Raw genomic sequence first — 20,712 nt, forward strand, 5'->3', positions numbered from 1 at the left:
GTATGTGTCAGTGGAGAAAATATGGAGCCATGTGACATGTGCACGTGTGCTGAAAGAGGGAACACAATGGACCCCTTGGGGTCATGTTACCACTCTTTTGCATTTTCATTGGTTAGTATTTGAGTTCCCCTCCTCTTAGAGAGCATTGACAAATAAAATTGTATTAGTTTTTATTTTAAAACAGCTAAAATAGACTATGTTGCCTGGAGGCAACACCGTACCATAGAGGGTTAAATGAATGTAACGTTACACTCAAAGACGGACGCGCTCAGCGCTTGTCATATATCGCAACTATTAAGTGCTTTTAACCACATGTTTATTTTAGGTTTCAGACATTTAAATAGATATGATTTATAGCAAAACAATAAATTTATAGTTTGTAAAATACACAATGGTGTCTATGGAAGCAGCAATAACAATCCATTCAAATATATTTGGCGACGTGTTTTATTCATATCAGATACACAGTGTAAGTAACTATAAAGTTTACTCTATTCTTCTCCCAGTTCACCGGCCACTTACTTTCATGTATTTCGGGAGAAACTGAAGAATTCACGCGCTGTAACTTAACAAATACAACAGGAATCTCCGAACTGCGGTGCCCATCTAACGTTACAGATCAAGATCATTTATAAAGGCTTTTAAACGACAAAACAAACTCACTTACACGGATTTGAGAGTCAGAATAGAAGATAGTTGATGACATGGTAAGCAAGTTTGTTAATATTTAGAAATAAAAGCGCTACATCTGTCATATAGCGCTATTTTGGCTGTGGTGAACACGTGCCAAGCATGACGCGTCACCATGGAAACTTGGCTGGCGTGCGGCCGGGGATCGCGAATTAGAAATAAAGGCCTGCCTCTAATAAAAGCCTGCTTCAAATAAAAGCCGGCTACCATCTGCAGTTCAGGTAAATAAAGGCCCCGGCCTTTATTTGAGGAATTACGGTATGTATCTGTATATGTGCTTTGATCAATGTGCTTTGATCAATGATCAATATTATCATTAAAATATGAAAATTAAAATGACTGGAAATAATAGATTATGAAATTGTTTTTTACGACCCCGTCTGTCAAAATGACAGACAATGCGGGAATCTAACGCGACCTCTGATATACACACTACAATATAGTTACTACATAACCAGGTTTAGGGTTTGGTTTAGGGTTAGTTGTTTGTAATTATGCATAATTTACTGCTATTATTACTATAGTAAGTAGATGTAAGATGTGTAACAGGGATACTGTAAAATAAAGTGTTATCTAAAATATATTTAAATAGAAAAGGTTATTTTCAATTGTAATAATATTTCACATAATTAACTGTTTTTTCCCCGTTTTACTCTACTAATGTAGCTTTGGAGAGCATAAGACACTTCTTTCAACAACATTTTATTGAGCACAATCCACCAAAGTGTGTCACCTGGTTGAGGGGGATGTCCTGGCCCACCATGCATCTCAGACAGTATATGAGGGCTGAGAGGGTGATGGCACGAGGAGCATTACAGTTGCCCCACACTTCTGTCCCAGTGCCGGTGAAGTCAAACACTGCGCTGCCCTGCAGACAGACACAAAGATGGACAGAGGTATTGATCATCACTGTACTGCACCTTGAAAATTGTATTTTGGTTTTCAAACATGCTTAATCGTACATGGCCTACATTAATACATTCAGAATATTTGCTTTCATTGTTTTCAAATTGTACATTGTTTGGAGGACAACATTGGGCAGGAAGTAGAATAACAATTTTGTAAATTACAGATTAAAATATTTTATTTATCTATTTTTATTAAAAAAATTAGAATTATTTTTTATTATTAATTAATCATCTTTCTTTGTTCATCGAATTAACCAATTAATCGAATAAATAATTAACATATTTATCGTTTATCAAAATACTTGTTAGTTGCAGACCTACATGTAACAGAACCACACATCAATCCACAAATGCAACAAATCCTTGTGCTTGAAGAATGAACAAATGGCATGCTGTATGTGTAATTTAACAAGTAAAATGCATTCGTAAATGCAGCCATTTATATTGGTATTCTTCCTCAAGAATGTATGTTCTATTGCTTCATATTTCAAACCTAATAAACTTCAATTTGTGAAATGTTTTGATTGCAAAGTATTTAAAATAAATGCCACTTGTTTTGATATTTTGTTACATAACGTAATGTTTAAATGCTGCTCAAGCGTCCAAATATCTTAATATTAAGTACAGTATGAAACCATGAAGGGTGAAAGGATCAAAATGCAAGTAACAACAAAAAAAAGTTTCAGTTCTAATATAGAAACTGATTTTAATTTGAAAATTTTAAAAAGTACAAATAATTTCTTACCTGTTGTTCATTGATCTGGACCTTCAATCTGATTGGTGTCCCATCGTCCATTTGATCTTCTGCCTCAACCTCGAGGGAGCCCGTTTCCTGTCGCCGCCGACGGGCGAAATCTTTCAGCATGTCACGAACTGCAAGCTCTGCGTTACTCTAGATATACACAGGGCGTTTCATTGATAAACATATGGCAATCCCTGACATAAACATCAAGCTGAGATTTTCACCACCCATATTTAATACATCACACCAATGTCCACACCTGAATGTATCCCATGTATGCCTGGACGACCTCCAGGCCGTAGCTGGTGATTATCTCCCCCACAAGCTGACAGCCCCTCTGATTGGCTGCTACCTGAGCTCGAAGGTCCGACAGGTTGTCACGGAGATTGCGTGTCCCAGAACATCCTGGGTATTGAGCAGGTGCCATGAGGGCTTCTGTCACAGCTGATAGACATAAAGATGACTATGAATAATGACAAAAATGAAAAGAAACACCACCAATCTTATATAGACTGACCATGGAAATACCCATGTATAACTATATGGTGATAATAATTCAGTACTATCTGTTACATTGTTTTTTTCTAACCTTTCTCCTGAAAGACTCCACCCGAGACCAGTTTAAAGGAAGTGAAGACAGCGCCCTCCTGCTGTAGAGAGGTGGAGTGGGGGGGCATGGAGCCTGGAGTGATGCCCCCTATATCAGCATGATGCCCTCTACTGGCCACAAAGAACACCGGCGCACTCATGCCTTCACGAAACACCTGCAGAAGACAGAGCCAATCGCATCAAGTTATGCTGCAAATTAATGTGTAACTTAAGGAAAATTAAGGATTATTCTTTTTTTTTTACATTGGGAATATCTGCATATATATATAAACAACATAAATAACACACACATCTACATCTATATCTATATATTAGTGCTGTCAATCGATTAAACAAAATTAATTGCACATTTTTCTTTAATTAATCGCACCTATCATTAAAGATTTTAATATATTTTTGTAATACTTTCACATTGAATCTCCAAAATGATGTAGAAACAACATAAATACAGTATATTTTAAATATTTGTTTCATGTCATCTTTTTACTAAGCACTATGAATAAAGGCCAGTATCACTGATACCAATACTGATACTGATGTCTCTATTAAATAGATTTTTACATTTTAGTCATTAATTATAGCCATTCAACATTACACTATAATTGAAATCTATCAATTTAAACATTAAATAGGCTTTAAAAAATATAACAGCTTTGCCATTACAGGAATAAATTACAAAATATATATATATATTACAGAAAAACAGTTATTGAGAGTTAAAACAGTTATTTTAAATTGTAATATTTCAAATATTTCAAAACCTATTTTAAATATTTCATAATATTACTGTTTTTACTGTATTTTTAATCAAATAAATACAGCCTCGGACGGTGAACATAAGACACTTCTTTAAACATAAAAAAAAAAGTTATATATCCCAAATATACCATTTGAAATTGTGTTTGTTACCTTGAATGACTGTATTGCAGTAATGATGTCAAAAGTAAAGCATCCAGAACATTACAGTAATGAAAAACAGGGCTTCATTTTCAATTGTGGTGTGAAAACGAGTCAAACATGTTGGTGACAGCCTTAGCATATCATTTAAGATGAAACTGCATAAAGTTCATCATGAGCAACCTACAGGAGTGATGACGGTGAGGTCTGGTAGATGACTGCCGCCCGCACACGGATGGTTACTGAGAATCACATCTCCCTCCCGCATGCTGCCTCCTGACGCCTTTATCTAACATAAATCAAACAGTTTTTCAACAGGATTATATAATCAAACAGGATTATAGTGCACAAACATCTGTGAAAGAGCAGATTCTCATACATTCAAATTCACAACATCACAAAAACTGATCATCTGCTAAGAGTGAGCAGATGCAAGTGTGCTATCAGGCATCTCTGGGTGTCCTTGAGTCAATCTACATTATGCCACGATATGTTAGGCTGTGTGTATGTAACAATAATTGACAATTATTGGTAATGCAAAGTGGAGAAGCTGTTGCACCTCTGCATTCATTTTCAATAGTTCTAAGGGTGAATTATTCCGCTTATACCATGGTTTCGCATTTAAAAGGGGTTTTCTCAAAACGCAAAAACTTTTTTTTGTAGGTTTTCAGCACAGATTAAGCATCTCTATTAGGAACAGCTCAGTCTGACAAATTGTGTGTGTTTGTGTGTGTGTGTGTGTGTGTGAGAGAGAGAGAGAGAGAGAGAGAGAGAGAGAGAGAGAGAGAGAGAGAGAGAGAGAGAGAGAGAGAGAGAGAGAGATTTTGTGTTATTTCCAGCATGTGTTCTCAGTATGTGTGCCATTGAGCGTGTTGCATACACATTAATATGATGATAACTATCAAGCATCCGTTTATGGTAACACTATTTTACAGTATCTTTGTTACATGTTACATGCAACTATAAATTATGCATAATTACATCTAACTAACCATAAACCAAACCCCAGTCCTAACCCTAACCCTATAGTAAGTACATGTAGTTAATTAATATTACACAGTACTTAAATGCATAATTACATTGTAACACTGACACATTAAAATAAAGGGTTACACTTTATTTTAAGGTGTCATTGATACAGTGTAATTATATATTTAAGTACTGAGTAATAGTACTTAACGTACTTACTACAGGGTTAGGGTAGGATTAGGATTTGGTTGAGGGTTAGTTGCATATAAATATGCATAATTTATAGTTATTACTATGGTAAGTACATACAAACATATGTCACAAGGACACTGTAAAATAAAGTGTTACCAAATAAAGTGTAACCCTGTTTATTATCCAGATTAGTTTTAAAGGTTTACAAGCAAAACAATAAACAGACAATGCAAGAAATCACATTGATAAAAGACTTTGAAATGATCTGATATTTCTTCGGTAGTGACGTCAAAACAAGCATTATCTGGTGTCCTAAAAATGACAGTATGAAATTTCATCCTCTCATGTCTAAACTGTTGCTACATTTTTTTCATAATGTTTTATCAATAAAACAGTCTCTTCATTGTCCCAGAAGAGCTGTTGCTTAGCAGCCGTGACTGGAACGTCCTACTTCTCATTCATTGTGCATGAAAATGTCACAAAATATCTGAAGGCAGAAAGCAGGCCAAAAGTTGGCATAATGAGCGACAACCAGTGTTGGGGGTAACGCATTACTTTTAAATTTACAATAAAATATCTTCGTTACTTTTTCAAAAAAGTAACGCAAGTTACTTTGTTTTCCTATTTATTGACTGAGACCTCTTCTGTCCCCATGTTAAGAGAAGTTGGGAGCAAGATGATGCATTGTGAGCACTGAGTAAATATGATGGTTATTGTAGTTCTAGACTAAATGTGAGCATGCATTTATTCATCTCTCTTGCACAAAAACAGATTCAGTATTCCTCAAAATGAATAAAAACAGTGATATGCAAACCTGCGATAATTACATTTTAAACTACATAAATAAACTATGTATTTCATCTCACTTTATTAACCAATGTCTTTGCTGATGACATTCGATGATCCAATTTAACCATACTAAGCAAAAAATTTCTTAGATAAGTTTCTTTTTGGTTTTTATTGCTGAAGAGTGTTGAACTTAATTCTCCTGCGTCCTATTCTTCTGTAATCCAGAATGGCAGAACTGCTGAAAGGTGTGTTTGAGCAGCGCCCTCGACTGTGCAGACGTGAATTTGTATTTCCTTCAGCCTGAGGTTTATTCATTTCACTTTTGGTGTGAAAGGGCCTTTACGTTTGCCAATATATATATACACTCACCGGCCACTTTATTAGGTACCCCATGCTAGTAACGGGTTGGACCCCCTTTTGCCTTCAGAACTGCCTCAATTCTTCGTGGCATAGATTCAACAAGGTGCTGGAAGCATTCCTCAGGGAGTTTGGTCCATATTGACATGATGGCATCACACAGTTGCCGCAGATTTGTCGGCTGCACATCCATGATGCGAATCTCCCGTTCCACCACATCCCAAAGATGCTCTATTGGGTTGAGATCTGGTGACTGTGGAGGCCATTTTAGTACAGTGAACTCATTGTCATGTTCAAGAAACCAATTTGAAATGATTAGAGCTTTGTGACATGGTGGAAGTAGCCATCAGAGGATGGGTACATGGTGGCCATAAAGGGATGGACATGGTCAGAAACAATGCTCAGGTAGGCCGTGGCATTTAAACGATGCCCAATTGGCACTAAGGGGCCTAAAGTGTGCCAGGAAAACATCCCCCACACCATTACACCACCACCACCAGCCTGCACAGTGGTAACAAGGCATGATGGTTCCATGTTCTCATTCTGTTTACGCCAAATTCTGACTCTAACATCTGAATGTCTCAACAGAAATCGAGACTCATCAGACCAGGCAACATTTTTCCAGTCTTCAACTGTTCAATTTTGGTGAGCTCTTGCAAATTGTAGCCTCTTTTTCCTATTTGTAGTGGAGATGAGTGGTACCCGGTGGAGTCTTCTGCTGTTGTAGCCCATCCGCCTCAAGGTTGTGCGTGTTGTGGCTTCACAAATGCTTTGCTGCATACCTCGGTTGTAACGAGTGGTTATTTCAGTCACTGTTGCCCTTCTATCAGCTCGAACCAGTCTGGCCATTCTCCTCTGACCTCTGGCATCAACAAGGCATTTCCGCCCACAGAACTGCCGCTCACTGGATGTTTTTTCTTTTTCGGACCATTCTCTGTAAACCCTAGAGATGGTTGTGCGTGAAAATCCCAGTAGATTAGCAGTTTCTGAAATACTCAGACCAGCCCTTCTGGCACCAACAATCATGCCACGTTCAAAGTCACTCAAATCAACTTTCTTCCCCATACTGATGCTCGATTTGAACTGCAGGAGATTGTCTTGACCATGTCTACATGCCTAAATGCACTGAGTTGCCGCCATGTGATTGGCTGCTTAGAAATTAAGTGTTAACGAGCAGTTGGACAGGTGTACCTAATAAAGTGGCCGGTGAGTGTATATATATTGTTATTATAAAACAAAAAAGCAAGCCCAGCCCAGGTTAGAAAAAGAGTAATGTAAAAAAGTAATGTAATTAGTCACTTTTTTAGGGACTGACGAAATATTGTAATACATTACTTTTTTAAAAAGTAACTTATCCAAACACTGGCTACAACAATCAAGAATTCAACAATTGTGTGTTGTAATTTGTTGTATATTTGTGTGTTTGTGTACCTGGAACTGTACAGTCTCCTGCATGGCCCCTAGATGAACAGGGATGTGAGGAGCATTAGACACCAAACCTCCATCTGGACCAAACACAGCACAGGAAAAATCCAGACGCTCCTTTATATTGGTGGATATGGAGGTTCTCTGCAGGACACGACCCATCTGCTCTGTGTTTGAGGAACCAGAAAGCATCAGTGCACTTGCAGATAATAACATAGACAGCCCACACTGTACACTGGTCAGATTTCACATTTACACACTCTTCATTCATTCCAAACTTTTTTCAGTCCCATCAAACCTGCGATGCTCATGAAGCGATGGGAGAAGATGGACAACTGGATGGTGTTGAGTTCAGTTCCTACGACACACTGCGTTCCCGTACCGACATCAATACACACGTCACCATCCTCTGTCAGATGAGCCACACACGCCGGCTCCACGAGAATCGTGCTGGCAAAAGAAGAAATATTATTATTAAAAAAAATGTAATTAAAAATATATGGTTACAGAAACAATGAGAATATTTCTAAATGCCTTAGATCAACCCTCAATTGGAAAATCCCAGAATGGAATTCTTTCTTCACCGATTACGATGGAAGAGCTGGAGAGAAACAGATAGTGACAGACAGCTTCCCTTTGGAAGGACATCAGCAGTTTAGAGAAGAGTTAAACCCTCTACTTTTAAGATCTTTTTATTGGAAGCTTGAAGAGGGGCAAAAGCAATCATAACATTTATTGGTAACACTTTATTTTAAAGCTGCAGTCCGTAACTTTTGGCGCTCTATCGGTTAATAAACAGAACTGCATGAGTCTTGCGGAAGAACATTGTAGCCGGAGCTACTTCTCTCTGTTTATGTCTATGACGAGTCACGCAGGTACTGGGCTACTCCGCAGTGGTACGACCCAAACCAGTCTAAAATAGTCCCAATATAAACACTTATTATCAAGTTCAAGTTCAAAATGCTCACATATACCACTTAATTAACAACAATACACTGACACAACAAAACATTCCACACATATACCTCACATACACCACCCAATGACATCAAATGCACAGACATGAACAACACATATTGCACATTAAGTGTGTCAACGGGTTATGAACCAGTCCATAAAGTGCTTGGTGCAAGAGGCACAAGACAAATACTCATAATGCATATGGTAATTAAGATTGACCCTAGTGCAGTGGGGTCCCTGATGGCAGAAGAGTGAACAGGTGATGTGCTGGGTGGTAGGGGTCGGTGGTGATGTTTCTCGCCGTCCTGATAATTCTGGTGTCGTAGTGTGAGGCTATGGTAGGCAGACTGCAGCCAATGATCTTGGAGGCTTTGCGCACTACTTTCTCTAGCTGTTGCTTACCCTGACTGGTCGCGTTACCGTACCAGGACAGGATAGAGAAGGTCAGCGCGCTTTCTAAGACGCCTCAACTGACGGAGGAAATAAAGTCTCTGATGGGCTTTGCTTACAATGAGACTGATGTTCAGGGCCTATGAGAGGGACCAGTGTATGATGGTGCCCAAGAAGCAGAAGGAGGAGACCCTCTCAACAACCTGACCATTGATGGAGAGGGGAAGGTGCTGGACTGCCTTCTTTCTAAAGTCCACTATCATCTCTTTGGTCTTAGATGTATTGAGGATTAGGTTATTGTCCTCGCACCACCTCACCAGCTGTTCCACTTCACCCCGGTAAACAGATTCATCTCCATCAGAGATAATAACATTCATTATAGGTGTACCGTAGTGATTCAGGATAAGACAAAAACGCGGTTAGGAAAATGGATTCATGATGTACTCGCTCATTATATAGCTTTTGCAAATTTTGAACACAAAAAGATTTTACGGACTGTAGCTTTAAAGGGTTAGTTCACCCAAAAATGAAAATTAAGTCATTAATTACTCACCCCCATGCTGTACCAACCCCGTAAGACCTTTGTTCATCTTCGGAACACAAATGAAGATATTTTTGATTAAATCTGAGAGGTGGATCACTGCTCCATAGGCTGCCTAAGGGAATGAAACTTGACGGCCCAGAAAGTCATTAAAGAAAATGTTTAAATATTCCATGTGCCTACAGTGGCTCAACTATAAGTTTATCAAGCGACGAAACCATAAATAACGACTTTATTCGACTATTCCATTACTTCCTTGTGGGCCTGAGACGAGAGTTCAAGAGATTTCCACGACGCATGCGCGAGAACTGAACAAGAAGTAGTAGAAGAAGAACGTCCTCTTCTCAGTTCTCGCGCATGCGTTCTGGATATCTCTTCAACTCTCGTCTCAGGCCCACAAGGAAGTAATGGAATAGTCGAATAAAGTCGTTATTTATGGTTTCGTCGCTTGATAAACTTATAGTTGAGCCACTGTAGGCACATGGAATATTTAAACATTTTCTTTAATGACTTTCTGGGCCGTCAAGTTTCATTCACTTAGGCAGCCTATGTAGCAGTGATCCACCTCTCAGATTTAATCAAAAATATCTTCATTTGTGTTCCGAAGATGAACGAAGGTCTTACGGGGTTGGTACAGCATGGGGGTGAGTAATTAATGACTTAATTTTCATTTTTGGGTGAACTAACCCTTTAAGGTGACATTGTTATTACTATAGGAAGTACATGTTACATTTAACTGTTTATTTTGCATAATTACAAGTAACTAACCTAAACCAAATCCTAGCCCTAACCTTAACCCTACAGTAAGTACATGTAGTTAATTAATATTACGCAGTACTTATTTGTGTAATTACTGTAGACTGTAACAATTTCACCTTTAAATAAAGTGCAGCCCAATTATTCCCAAAGAAGGTGAAGAACACGCTACTGTGCAGAAGTTTTTGGCATGCTAGATTGTTCACCAAAAATAAATAAATAAATAAATTAATTAATTAATTGTTTTAAGACACAAGTTATTTATATGTTTTGCTTTAGTGTGCCAGTAATATAAGTTTACACTTACAAAAATGTATTATGGCAATAATAATCCAGTGAAAACATTTTTGTTAATTAAAATAAAGCTGAAATAAACAAAAAACAAACTAAACAAAAATAATTAAATAAAAAGCTTAAGTTGAAGCACTAAAATGACTAACTAGAAATAAATAAAAGCTAAATCTAAACTAAAACTAAAACATAAATAAATAAATATAGCAATATTTAAAAAACCTAAAACTACTACATTAAAGTACTAAAAAAAATGATGAAGTAAAATCAAAATGAAAACTGTAAATATAAAAATAAATGCTAAATCAAAATATGAAAGAAAACTATAATATTATATAAATAATTCTAAAATAACACTGATAACTTGCTGCTTTATATAGCCTACCTTACTTAAACTAAAACCAGAAAGAAGAGGCAAAGGAGTATGTTTGTTGAATTTTCTCACTGAAGCTGCTCGTAAATACGCTTAGTACAGCAAACGCACACCATAATTCAGTCCATTTTATGTTCACATTGTGCTTTTGTTCTTTTCTTGCGAACCTCACGTGACCGGAAAAGAGGAAAGTCTGAGGCAGTCTGTCAGCCATGTGCCATTTTTAACAGACCTCCAACATCGGGTGAGATCAGCATCTGCGTGATCAGATCGATCGTGGGCTTTGTTACGCGGGTTGGGCCGGATACAAAATGAAATTAGTGCTGCTGTCAGGTAATGGTCTGGTGTTCTGTCAAGTACTGCAGGTGCAGCTCCCCAAATTTCCTCAACAAGACATGATCTGAGGAATCATTCATTATTCATCATATCTGGAGCAAATGCTGCAGGATGACACACATACTGAACTTTAACAGATTTGATCAAACCCCTAAAATTAGCAAAAGTTTAAAGTGGCAAGCATAATGACTATGTATAACATGATCTTTAGATACTTTCAGGAAATCACACACACCTGTTCTTATCAATAATGATGGCTGGTCCCTGGATGCTGTGATCACAGGAAAGATTCTCCCACAGATACACACTGGTGTCCAGATAACGGTCCTCAAAGTAACACTGGGTCATCTGGGTCCGAAAAATGTTAAAAAATTAATCAATAACATTCCTTTATAATTCCTTTTTTATTAATAATTCTATTAATAACAGCCACAATAAAAAAAATCTAATATGTGTAAAAGCATCTTGGCAAGTGGTAATCTATGGTAAGGCAAGATGCACTACTAAGAATGTTTCTTATATGATCTTAAAAACCTTTTTATTTAAAGTCTTCTATTAAAATGCTTAAAATTTGTTTTGTAGCCAAATATTTTTCCAGCAATTTAAATCAAAAAGCGGTTTGCATGCATGTGAACATCTTCAATACCTCAAGAAGTTGGTGTAATGACCAAAGAGAGCAGAGGTGGAATCTGGGATGGCAACTTAAAAGCAGCACAAATATGTCCCAAACTTTGACTGTTAAGGGGGTCGCACACCAGACGGGATGCGCAGCAGGTGACTTCACCCTGGGCTGAAAGATTGTGCGTTGTGTGGCTAGAATAAAGTCTATATCCTTTATATAGGGAACTATAATAATATAGATAATTTTTTCTATTTTTTTGTTTGTGTTGTTTTTAAAACACCAAACTTTAATGCCATTTTGTTCACTCTTTAAGTGAACTTTTGCCTGTTTGGGGATTAGAAGCATTGCTTTGGACTGCTGCCTTGAACTGAACATGATGCAATACCTGAGAGTTTTACTAGCCACTTCTCATCCGGTGTGCGACCAATTTTAGTGTACCCCAAATCACCAACACTAACTGTGATTTAATGGACTACACAGGGCAAACTCCATCATAGCCAATAACAGTAAAGTCAAGGCAAAGACCCTTTTCACAGACTGTGATGACACGTTTCCAGAGTTATGAACAACGGCTGAGGTGTTGATGAAAATTTTACATCTTTCTCTCTTCTGTTCTGACCAATGCAATCAATCTATCTATATTTTTTCCGCTTTTTGTTAAGTAATAGAAACGCAGAGTTTTTTCCTTTTGCTATTGGAGCAAATGAGAATCATAGGTCATCATAGTTCGGTAAGGTTCTGAGAACCACAGAAATGTGAAAAGGGACTTGACTTCCTAACATCTACAGCTATCTGAGTAGCAGTTTCAGTATTTTCCTTTTTATTCTTTTAAAATAGATGGTTAGGTTTGCATTTGTTTTTTAATACCTTAATAGGTCTTAGAGATTTCTGCTCTGCTTTTGGCTGAACTTTTGACCTAATTCCAGACTTCCCAGAACCACGCACACGGATATCATCCACCACGATTGGCCGATCTGTGATGGTGAAGCCAAACTCTTTCAGATATCTGTTGTAGAATCCGAAAGAGTGAGAAACAGAAGAGGATGCATCAAGTCATTTTTGACCATTCACAATATAAACAGCAGTACCGTTTAGTGAAGGCCGTGCGAAAGTCTCCCGAGCGACAGGAGTGGGCGTTACTGGGGTGACCTGCAGCCGTGATCATGAGCGCGCAATCTGTGCCCTCATAGCGCAGGTGCAAGAACACTTCTATACTGATCTGAGAACTGTACAGACACAATCATGTCATTATCAACTTTTTGTTGCATATTCATTTGTTTGTCAAAAGATAATGATACACCAGATGAGCAAAAAGAGAAGCTTTTCAATGTGACTATTGAGAGTGACCTGCTAAAGCCTTGTTTGCTCAGTATTTGGTCGCAGCGTTGAGAGAGTTCCTCTATCCTGCGGTCCAGCTTGGAGTATGAGTCGGCTTCATACTGTAGAGAACACGGTTCCTGAACCTCCTCCACCACATCAGCCAAAGCCAAACCATATGCTGACAGCACTCCGCTGTATCTAACAGTAAAAAAAGAAAGAGTATTGTACTATCACCAATTCATTTAAAAAAACTTAAGCACTTCAATGTCAGTGTTCTTATTCTAAATGGTTCATAAAGACTCCCCAGCAGGCATGGTTGTCAGTTCTCATAAAGCACTTTATTTTTAAATATAGTATGAATATAAATATGAAATACAGCCAATCAGGGCCTACAACTAACTTTGTGCCACACATGACAATGGCCATGAAACTGTTTTTGCAAAAACGGGCAGTAATGACACCATACCAGTAAAAATTCAATATAAATTTAAAACATTGTTAAGTAAACAAGAACAAGTAATCAAATTACAAGAAATAGCACACATAAATACAGTAGAACAAAGATAAAAAATAAATAAATAAATAAACAGTGGTTTTAAGGTTTTTCAGGCAGGTCTAACAGTAGTTTTCAGGTATATAAATTGAATAAAGTTATTGAATGTAAAATAAAACTGCATATATTTGTTTGATTAACATTAAAAATAGAATCAGCGGGAATATTAGGCTGCTGTCACTTTAAGACAATGCAGGGATCCAATTTACTGATACTGTATATATGCGTTGTCTTTCTCAACTGTTTACGTTCACTTAAGCCATTACTGAATATGTTTACTAGGATACTCGCCAAGACAGGCTTATTTTAACATAATTTTGTAATACATAATTATAATTTTACATAATTTCATCTTCTTGTGCTTGAATATTTAAATTGGCAAGGCTCAAACTGTCGAAACGATGCAGCACTGCTCCATCAACTGTCCTGAGCGTTGTTCACGTTTATGTTCTCAGGCATTAGGATTCATAAAAATGTTACTGGCCAACTGGCGATTGATTTGCATTTGGCGCTTGGTGAGAGTTAATTTCAGGCCCTGAAGCCAATCATTGGGGTCTAAGGACATGTGAAGAGAACATGATGCGAACACAGTTTTTCAATGTCATATTAAAACTTTTGTGATCACAGTTTCACAATTCTTAATTTTCTTAAGTTATAGTGCACAGTTAAAAACTAATGAGATTTTCCATGTGTACTACAAGATACAGAGCACTCAGTCATAATGGACCACATCAGCCAATGAATTGACTTGATGGTAGATGATACACCAAACTTCAAGCGAGTCAGATAAATGACCTAGGAGTTCAGACAAAGTTCACAATGGCAGGAAAAAATCACAAAGTTTCTGAAATAACAAAAAAAAACCATTCAATAATTTTTGTGAGCCAATCACAAAATTTGGTAGACAGCATCATGCACACACCCTGCATGTAGAAGACAAATTTGATGACCATCAGCCATTCACAAATGAATTTACACACAGCACAACAGATTCTGGAAAAAAGCATCTCATTCAAGCATGCGACAAATGCTGAACACACTAAAACACACAGATACTGCACACATATAAATAAACAGACATACTTGTGTATGAAGACAGTCTTCATGCCTAAGGCTCTTGCGATGGCACAAGCGTGTTGACCACCAGCTCCTCCAAAACATGCCAGCACATGCTTAGATGTATCATGTCCTTTAGCCTGTTGAGAGAGAGCTGATATTCAAAACACAAATTTAGATAGCCGTCCTGGAAAGCAGCAATTGGTTGGATGGTGGGCTTTACATTCCAAAATTGTATAAAACCTACACAGCTGTTGGTCATCTGGTTATTATCAGTGAAATAGTTATTACATTCTGATTCAAGATAACAAAGACAAACAATTCCTTTCATAAGGATAACACAAGGAACAAGTACAAGGTCAAATCTGATCTGATGTTGTGTTAAACTACTTTACAGGGGTACATTCCTTGTTTAAAAGGTTGCATTCAATTTAGATGTGCAGGGGTGTTGCTGTAGCTCAAAAAGTAACACAATGGTTATTGGTTCGATTCTCAGGGAACTGATACAATGAAGTGTCACAAATGAAGGCCACGTACACACTGCAGCTGAATTCGGTTCTCAATTCACCTTTTACTGCTTAATCCAGTCCTGTACACACACAAACCAGTCATTTATGGGAGTGACAACCGCATACTACAACCGCATTAACTCCCGAAAAATGCTATACAAAAATTCTACGCAGTGTGTACAGAACCGAAGTGAACAACAAGTTGCTTGCTAATGACGTATTTTAACATGCATCAGAGATTTTTCTCTCTTCTGTATGTGCTTAAATAACAGTGAAAGTGGTAAAAGCCTTGACTCATTCGTGTTGCCAGATCTTGCAAGAACAAGCAAACAAGAACAAACCCACAATAAACCGACATAAATCCAAGTGCTTTATGCTGAAAATAAGACCAAAATTTCATGACCCACACCTGCTCACTTTAATAACTTCATAAACTCAATAGCTTTATGAGCAAAACAACAAGCCCAAAAACGATTATAATAAGTGGACATGGCAAAACTGCAAATGTGAGCAGCCTTTCCAAGCATTAGCCATACAAAACACCTCCATTGACTGTGCTTAAGTAAAATTGCTGAGCATAACGAGTCTTTTGCCGCTATACGGTTTCTTTAGTCAGAATAGCGGAGACCAAACACCCGAGACGCAAAACTCGCAGTTTCGGGTGTGAGTCGTGTTCCGTACATTTAAATGGATTTGTCACTTCTGAAACTTTAGTCTGTACATGGCCATAACACCCATCACCCAGACAAAAGTGAAATCTATGTCAACGAACTCACTAGCCGATTTGACAGGTTATGATTCTGAAATGAAATTCTGTTACTAGTATGTGAATATCAGCAGATCGGTAATATGTGCAGTGCTCAAATTCTGTTCACAGAAACAGGAACTATTAATGCAGTGTATGAGAGCTGCCCATGTTCGCTTTGTCCTTGATCTCAGTGTAATCTTGTTATCAAATCAACAAGTGGCCACTTAGATAAGTTCAGTGGCTACCTAAACAAGTTTATTTTGTGCAGACTCTGGTTTTTCAGTCTCAAGAAGGTTGAATGTTTTTATTGGTGGTGGCAACTTATTTCTAATTTTGTCACAACAACCAGCCTGGAAATTCCTAAAGGATAGAAAGACCACACCTATTCTCTTATCTAAACTATAAAAACAGAATAGTGTGCTGTACCTGTGTGAGCGCTCTGATTGGCCGGCACATGGCCTCATTGGCCACACTGATGAAGCCCATAGCAACATCCTCTACACTCATTTCTGAGTGGTGTCTTCCAGAAGCACTTCTAGATGATTGGTTAGTTGAAAGGAAGAGGTTAATTTCTTGTGTGAGTTTGCGGAAATGCTTCATGGTTTCCTCAGTTGAGAGAGGCTCATTTTCTCCAGGGCCAAAGATTTTTGGGAAGAAGGAAGGCATCAAGCGACCAAGGGCTAGATTTGCATCAGTGACAGTCAGAGGACCACCTGAACCAAAAGAGAAACAGAATAAGCATGTGCCATAGAGTGAGTGTAGGTTTGAGTCCCGTCTTTATGATACACTGACTTTTTCAGTTGAACAAAACATGGCCGAGTATATAAGGTAGAAGCTGTCGCAGCAAATTTTAAAAGTATGAACCTAAAAGAACATAAAACATTTGAGGCAAGTAAGGCTGCATTCAGATCACCTGCATTCAGTGCCATTAGCTAACCTATTGATGACAATTTTTTCATTTTTAGGTGAACTAACCCTTTAATGTCCCAGTACTGGAATACTTTCTAACAACTTACACAATATTTTGTGTTATATGTACTGAAGTATGTGAACTGGGACACAGCAATAGATGGGAGACAGACACTTGAAGGACAGATGGCAAAGCAAGAGCAAGTATTAGGCAATGTAGAGCTAAAGTGGTAAATGTATAAGCAAGAAGAAGACAGAAAGATGGTGAGTCTGATCATAGACCTATAAAATACAGATACACCTCATTGGCCGCTGGATCGTATGTCAATGGCGCCGCCATATTTGTCCAGGCAACTTGTCGTAACTCTAATAATTGGACTGTGGAAAAGATCCCTGACTATTTTGAGGTTTAACAAACCTTCGTTCAATCCAAACCATTTCTCGGGGAATTCCCTTTCACACGTAAGTCTGTTGTTTTTGTTTTATTTGGTCATTATAACATTATGTTAGACTTGTAATATTGTTGTGTTATGAATAATAAAATAAAAATGTGTGTGTTAAACTGCAACCAAGGTTAGGAGGCAACCAATATAGAAATATATTATAAAAAAGAAAAGATAAATGCTTTAGATAAATAAGGTATTGAGCGTCAAATTATCTTCACATTTATTTGAAATTGTCCTGTGCCATCCTATAAAGTGATTCAAGCGAAAAAGCTAAAGGCACAAGAGAAAAAGCTAAAATGACGGTGTGTGGAAAAGCCATTTCCACAATTAAAAACGAAGAGAGCATTTCATGTACATTAAGTTTTATTACATTAGGGATGTCTCCACAATTATTAACCAAGAAAAATAAACCAAATCTATGCTTGACAAGCGTGAGTTTTCACAATTTCTGATGACAATGAATAATTTTCAATTTCTAACTAGCGAGATTCAGAGTAATTGGAGACAGAATCTTTTTCATACTCCAGACAGATCATAAACCGCTGAAATCGGTTGAGAAATGTAAACTTTTTTTTTGCCGCTTTTTGTCCAGAAAAACTGCAGCTCTCCGTTTACTTGTATTTGTTTATAGAGCAGTCTTGCCCGGACCAATATGGCGGACTCGTTGGCGTATCGCAGCAACGGTCCAAAACGGCCAATGAGGCATCTATGTATTTTATTTTTCTATGAGGCTGATAAGAACCTAACATTCGCTCGCCTCTTACCCTTCCTATAGCAGGCCGGTCCGGGATGAGCACCAGCAGACTCTGGCCCCACAACAAACATCCCTGACCTGAAATACAGACAGACAAAAGAAATGTTCAACTTTCCTAACTTACACAGGGTTAATATAGTTAAGCTCTCATTCTTTATGGTTGTAAATGTACTATGACATGTTAATGTTTTGTATGGTACATAAAATGTACTCTCTGGAAATGATCCAGGGTGGTAATTCATTTTAAAGCTAGATGGCGGGATAGTTCAAGTTCACGTACAAATTTTTTTTTTGAAGAGTTTCAAAGAGTTTTGCAGAGCGATGACATCTCAGATCATTATCTAGTCTTGTGTATACTTCATTCAGCCAAGGCTGCAAAGTCGACTCCGTGTTACAAATATGTTAGACCTATCACTTCTGCTACTAAAGATTGTTTTATTAATAATATTCCTGATCAGTTTCATCTCCTCAGCATCCCAGATAGCTTAGAAGAATATTGCGACAGAAACTTTTGACTCTCTCTTTTCCAGCACCTTAGACAGTTGCTCCTTTGCGCTTAAAGAAGATTAAAGAAAATAGTCCAACACCATGGTACAACGAGCACACTCTAGCCAGCGAGCAGCCAGAAAAATGGAGCACAACTGGAAGAAAACAAAACTAGAGTTTTTTCATTTCATGGAAAGAGAGCACGATTGCGTACAGAGAGGCTTAAAAACTGCTAGATCTGCTTATTTTTCAACCCTATTAGAAGAAAATAAACAAAACCCTAGGTATTTATTTGAAACAGTGGCTAAATTAATTAAAAATAAAGCTTCAACCCAAGACGTTTCCAAGCAGCACAGCAGCAATGACTTTATGAACTTCTTTACTTACAAGATTGATAATATCAGTGAGAAAATTATAACTATGCAACTGTCTACTACAGTATTGCATCAGGCAGTGCATTGTAGTCTCCTTGAGGAAAATTTTGATTCATTCATTGCTATAGGAGAGGAAGAATTTTCTAAACTTGTTAAATCATCTAAATCGACAACATGTATGTTAGACAATATACCAACTAAGCTATTAAAAGAGATGCTTCCAGAGGTCATAGATCCTCTTCTTAATATCATTAATTCATCTTTGTCATTAGGATAAGTACCAAAAACTTTGATTACGATAAAACCGCTTGTTAATAAACCACAACTTGATCCTACAGAATTAATCAATTACAGGCCAATCTTGAATCTACCTTTTCTGTCAAAGATACTAGAAAAGCCAGTATCCTCACAACTGTGTTTCTTTTTTAGAAAGAAATGGTATCTGCAAGGATTTTCAGTCAGGATTTAGACCGTACCATAGTACCGAGACAGCACTCAGTCACAAATGATTTGCTCTTATCATCCGATCGTGGTTGTATCTCTGTATTAGTGTTACCTGATCTTAGTGCTGCATTTGATACTATTGACCACAACATTCTTTTAAATAGACTAGAAAATTATGTTGGCATTAGTGGAATTGCATTAGCATGGTTTAAATCATACTTATCTGACTGTTATCAGTACCACAAGGCTCAGTGCTAGGACCTTTGCTGTTCACTCTGTACATGCTACCCTTAGGAGCTATCATTAGGAAGCATGGCATTAGTTTTCACTGTTATGCTGATGATACTCAGCTCTATATTTCTTCACACCCTGATGAAACTTACCAATTCACATAATAATAGAATACTGTCTAACACTTGATGGCTGCTCTGTCAAGTCTTCGTCGTCGGTTAGGAACCTGGGTGTGCTCTTTGATACCAATCTTTCATTTGAAAGTCACGTGTCTAGACTCTGTAAAACCGCATTTTTCCATCTTAAAAATATATCTAAATTACGTCATATGCTCTCAATGACAAATGCGGAAAAATTAGTTAATCCGTTCATGACATCAAGGCTAGATTATTGTAATGCTCTTATGGGTGGTTGCCCTGCACTGCATTGGCTCCCTATTAAAGATCGTATACATTTTTCAATATTAAATGGTTTAGCTCCCCAGTACTTGAGCGAGCTCTTAATGCATTATAGTCCTTCACGTCTATTGCGATCTCAAAATTCCGGCCAGTTGATAATACCTAGAATGTCAAAATCGACTGCTGGCGGTAGACCCTTTTCCTATTTAGCACTAAAACTAACAGTCTTCCTAACATTGTCCGGGAAGCAGACACACTGTGTCAGTTCAAATCTAGACTATAAACATCTCTTTGGCCTAGCATACACAACACATTATAGACTTCTATAATTCAATGTTAGGCTGCATAGATTAGGTCAGCCGGAACCGGGAACACTTCCCATAAATCCTGATGTACTTGGTACATCATAATAAGGATGGCGTCTACGCTAATATTAGTCTCTCCGTTTATCCCGAGGTTTACCGCAGTCAGCCGGATCCAGGCCGTATCCAGATCTGATGAAGGACCTGCGCCTGAGGTTTGCTTTTTTGAAGTTTGTGCAGAGATAACCTTTTTTTCAAAATCAGAGTGTTTTCTGTTAGAACAGTGTATGTTAGAGACCCCTAAGTTAATAACTAATGATCTTTGCAACGGAAGT

The 20,712-nt window shown here is 37.7% G+C and overlaps 1 protein-coding gene across 1 annotated transcript in view; it reads right to left on the minus strand.

Annotated features, from left to right (window-relative positions):
* Positions 1-20,712, minus strand: part of oplah (5-oxoprolinase, ATP-hydrolysing) — a 54,749-nt gene that overhangs the window by 13,387 nt on the left and 20,650 nt on the right. The window contains exons 8-21 of the mRNA XM_056253667.1: positions 18,153-18,220; positions 16,460-16,746; positions 14,804-14,916; positions 13,195-13,365; positions 12,936-13,073; positions 12,715-12,853; positions 11,461-11,573; positions 7,877-8,028; positions 7,585-7,745; positions 4,034-4,135; positions 2,930-3,104; positions 2,600-2,784; positions 2,344-2,490; positions 1,424-1,558 (exon numbers count right to left, since the gene is read on the minus strand). Of these exons, the coding sequence (XP_056109642.1) occupies positions 1,424-1,558; positions 2,344-2,490; positions 2,600-2,784; positions 2,930-3,104; positions 4,034-4,135; positions 7,585-7,745; positions 7,877-8,028; positions 11,461-11,573; positions 12,715-12,853; positions 12,936-13,073; positions 13,195-13,365; positions 14,804-14,916; positions 16,460-16,746; positions 18,153-18,220 (2,086 nt within the window). The remainder of the gene's footprint in view (positions 1-1,423; positions 1,559-2,343; positions 2,491-2,599; positions 2,785-2,929; positions 3,105-4,033; positions 4,136-7,584; positions 7,746-7,876; positions 8,029-11,460; positions 11,574-12,714; positions 12,854-12,935; positions 13,074-13,194; positions 13,366-14,803; positions 14,917-16,459; positions 16,747-18,152; positions 18,221-20,712) is intronic.

Source organism: Rhinichthys klamathensis, unplaced genomic scaffold (assembly GCF_029890125.1).
Source record: "Rhinichthys klamathensis goyatoka isolate OS25496 unplaced genomic scaffold, OSU_Roscu_1.1 h1tg000108l_1, whole genome shotgun sequence".
NCBI lineage: Eukaryota > Metazoa > Chordata > Actinopteri > Cypriniformes > Leuciscidae > Rhinichthys > Rhinichthys klamathensis.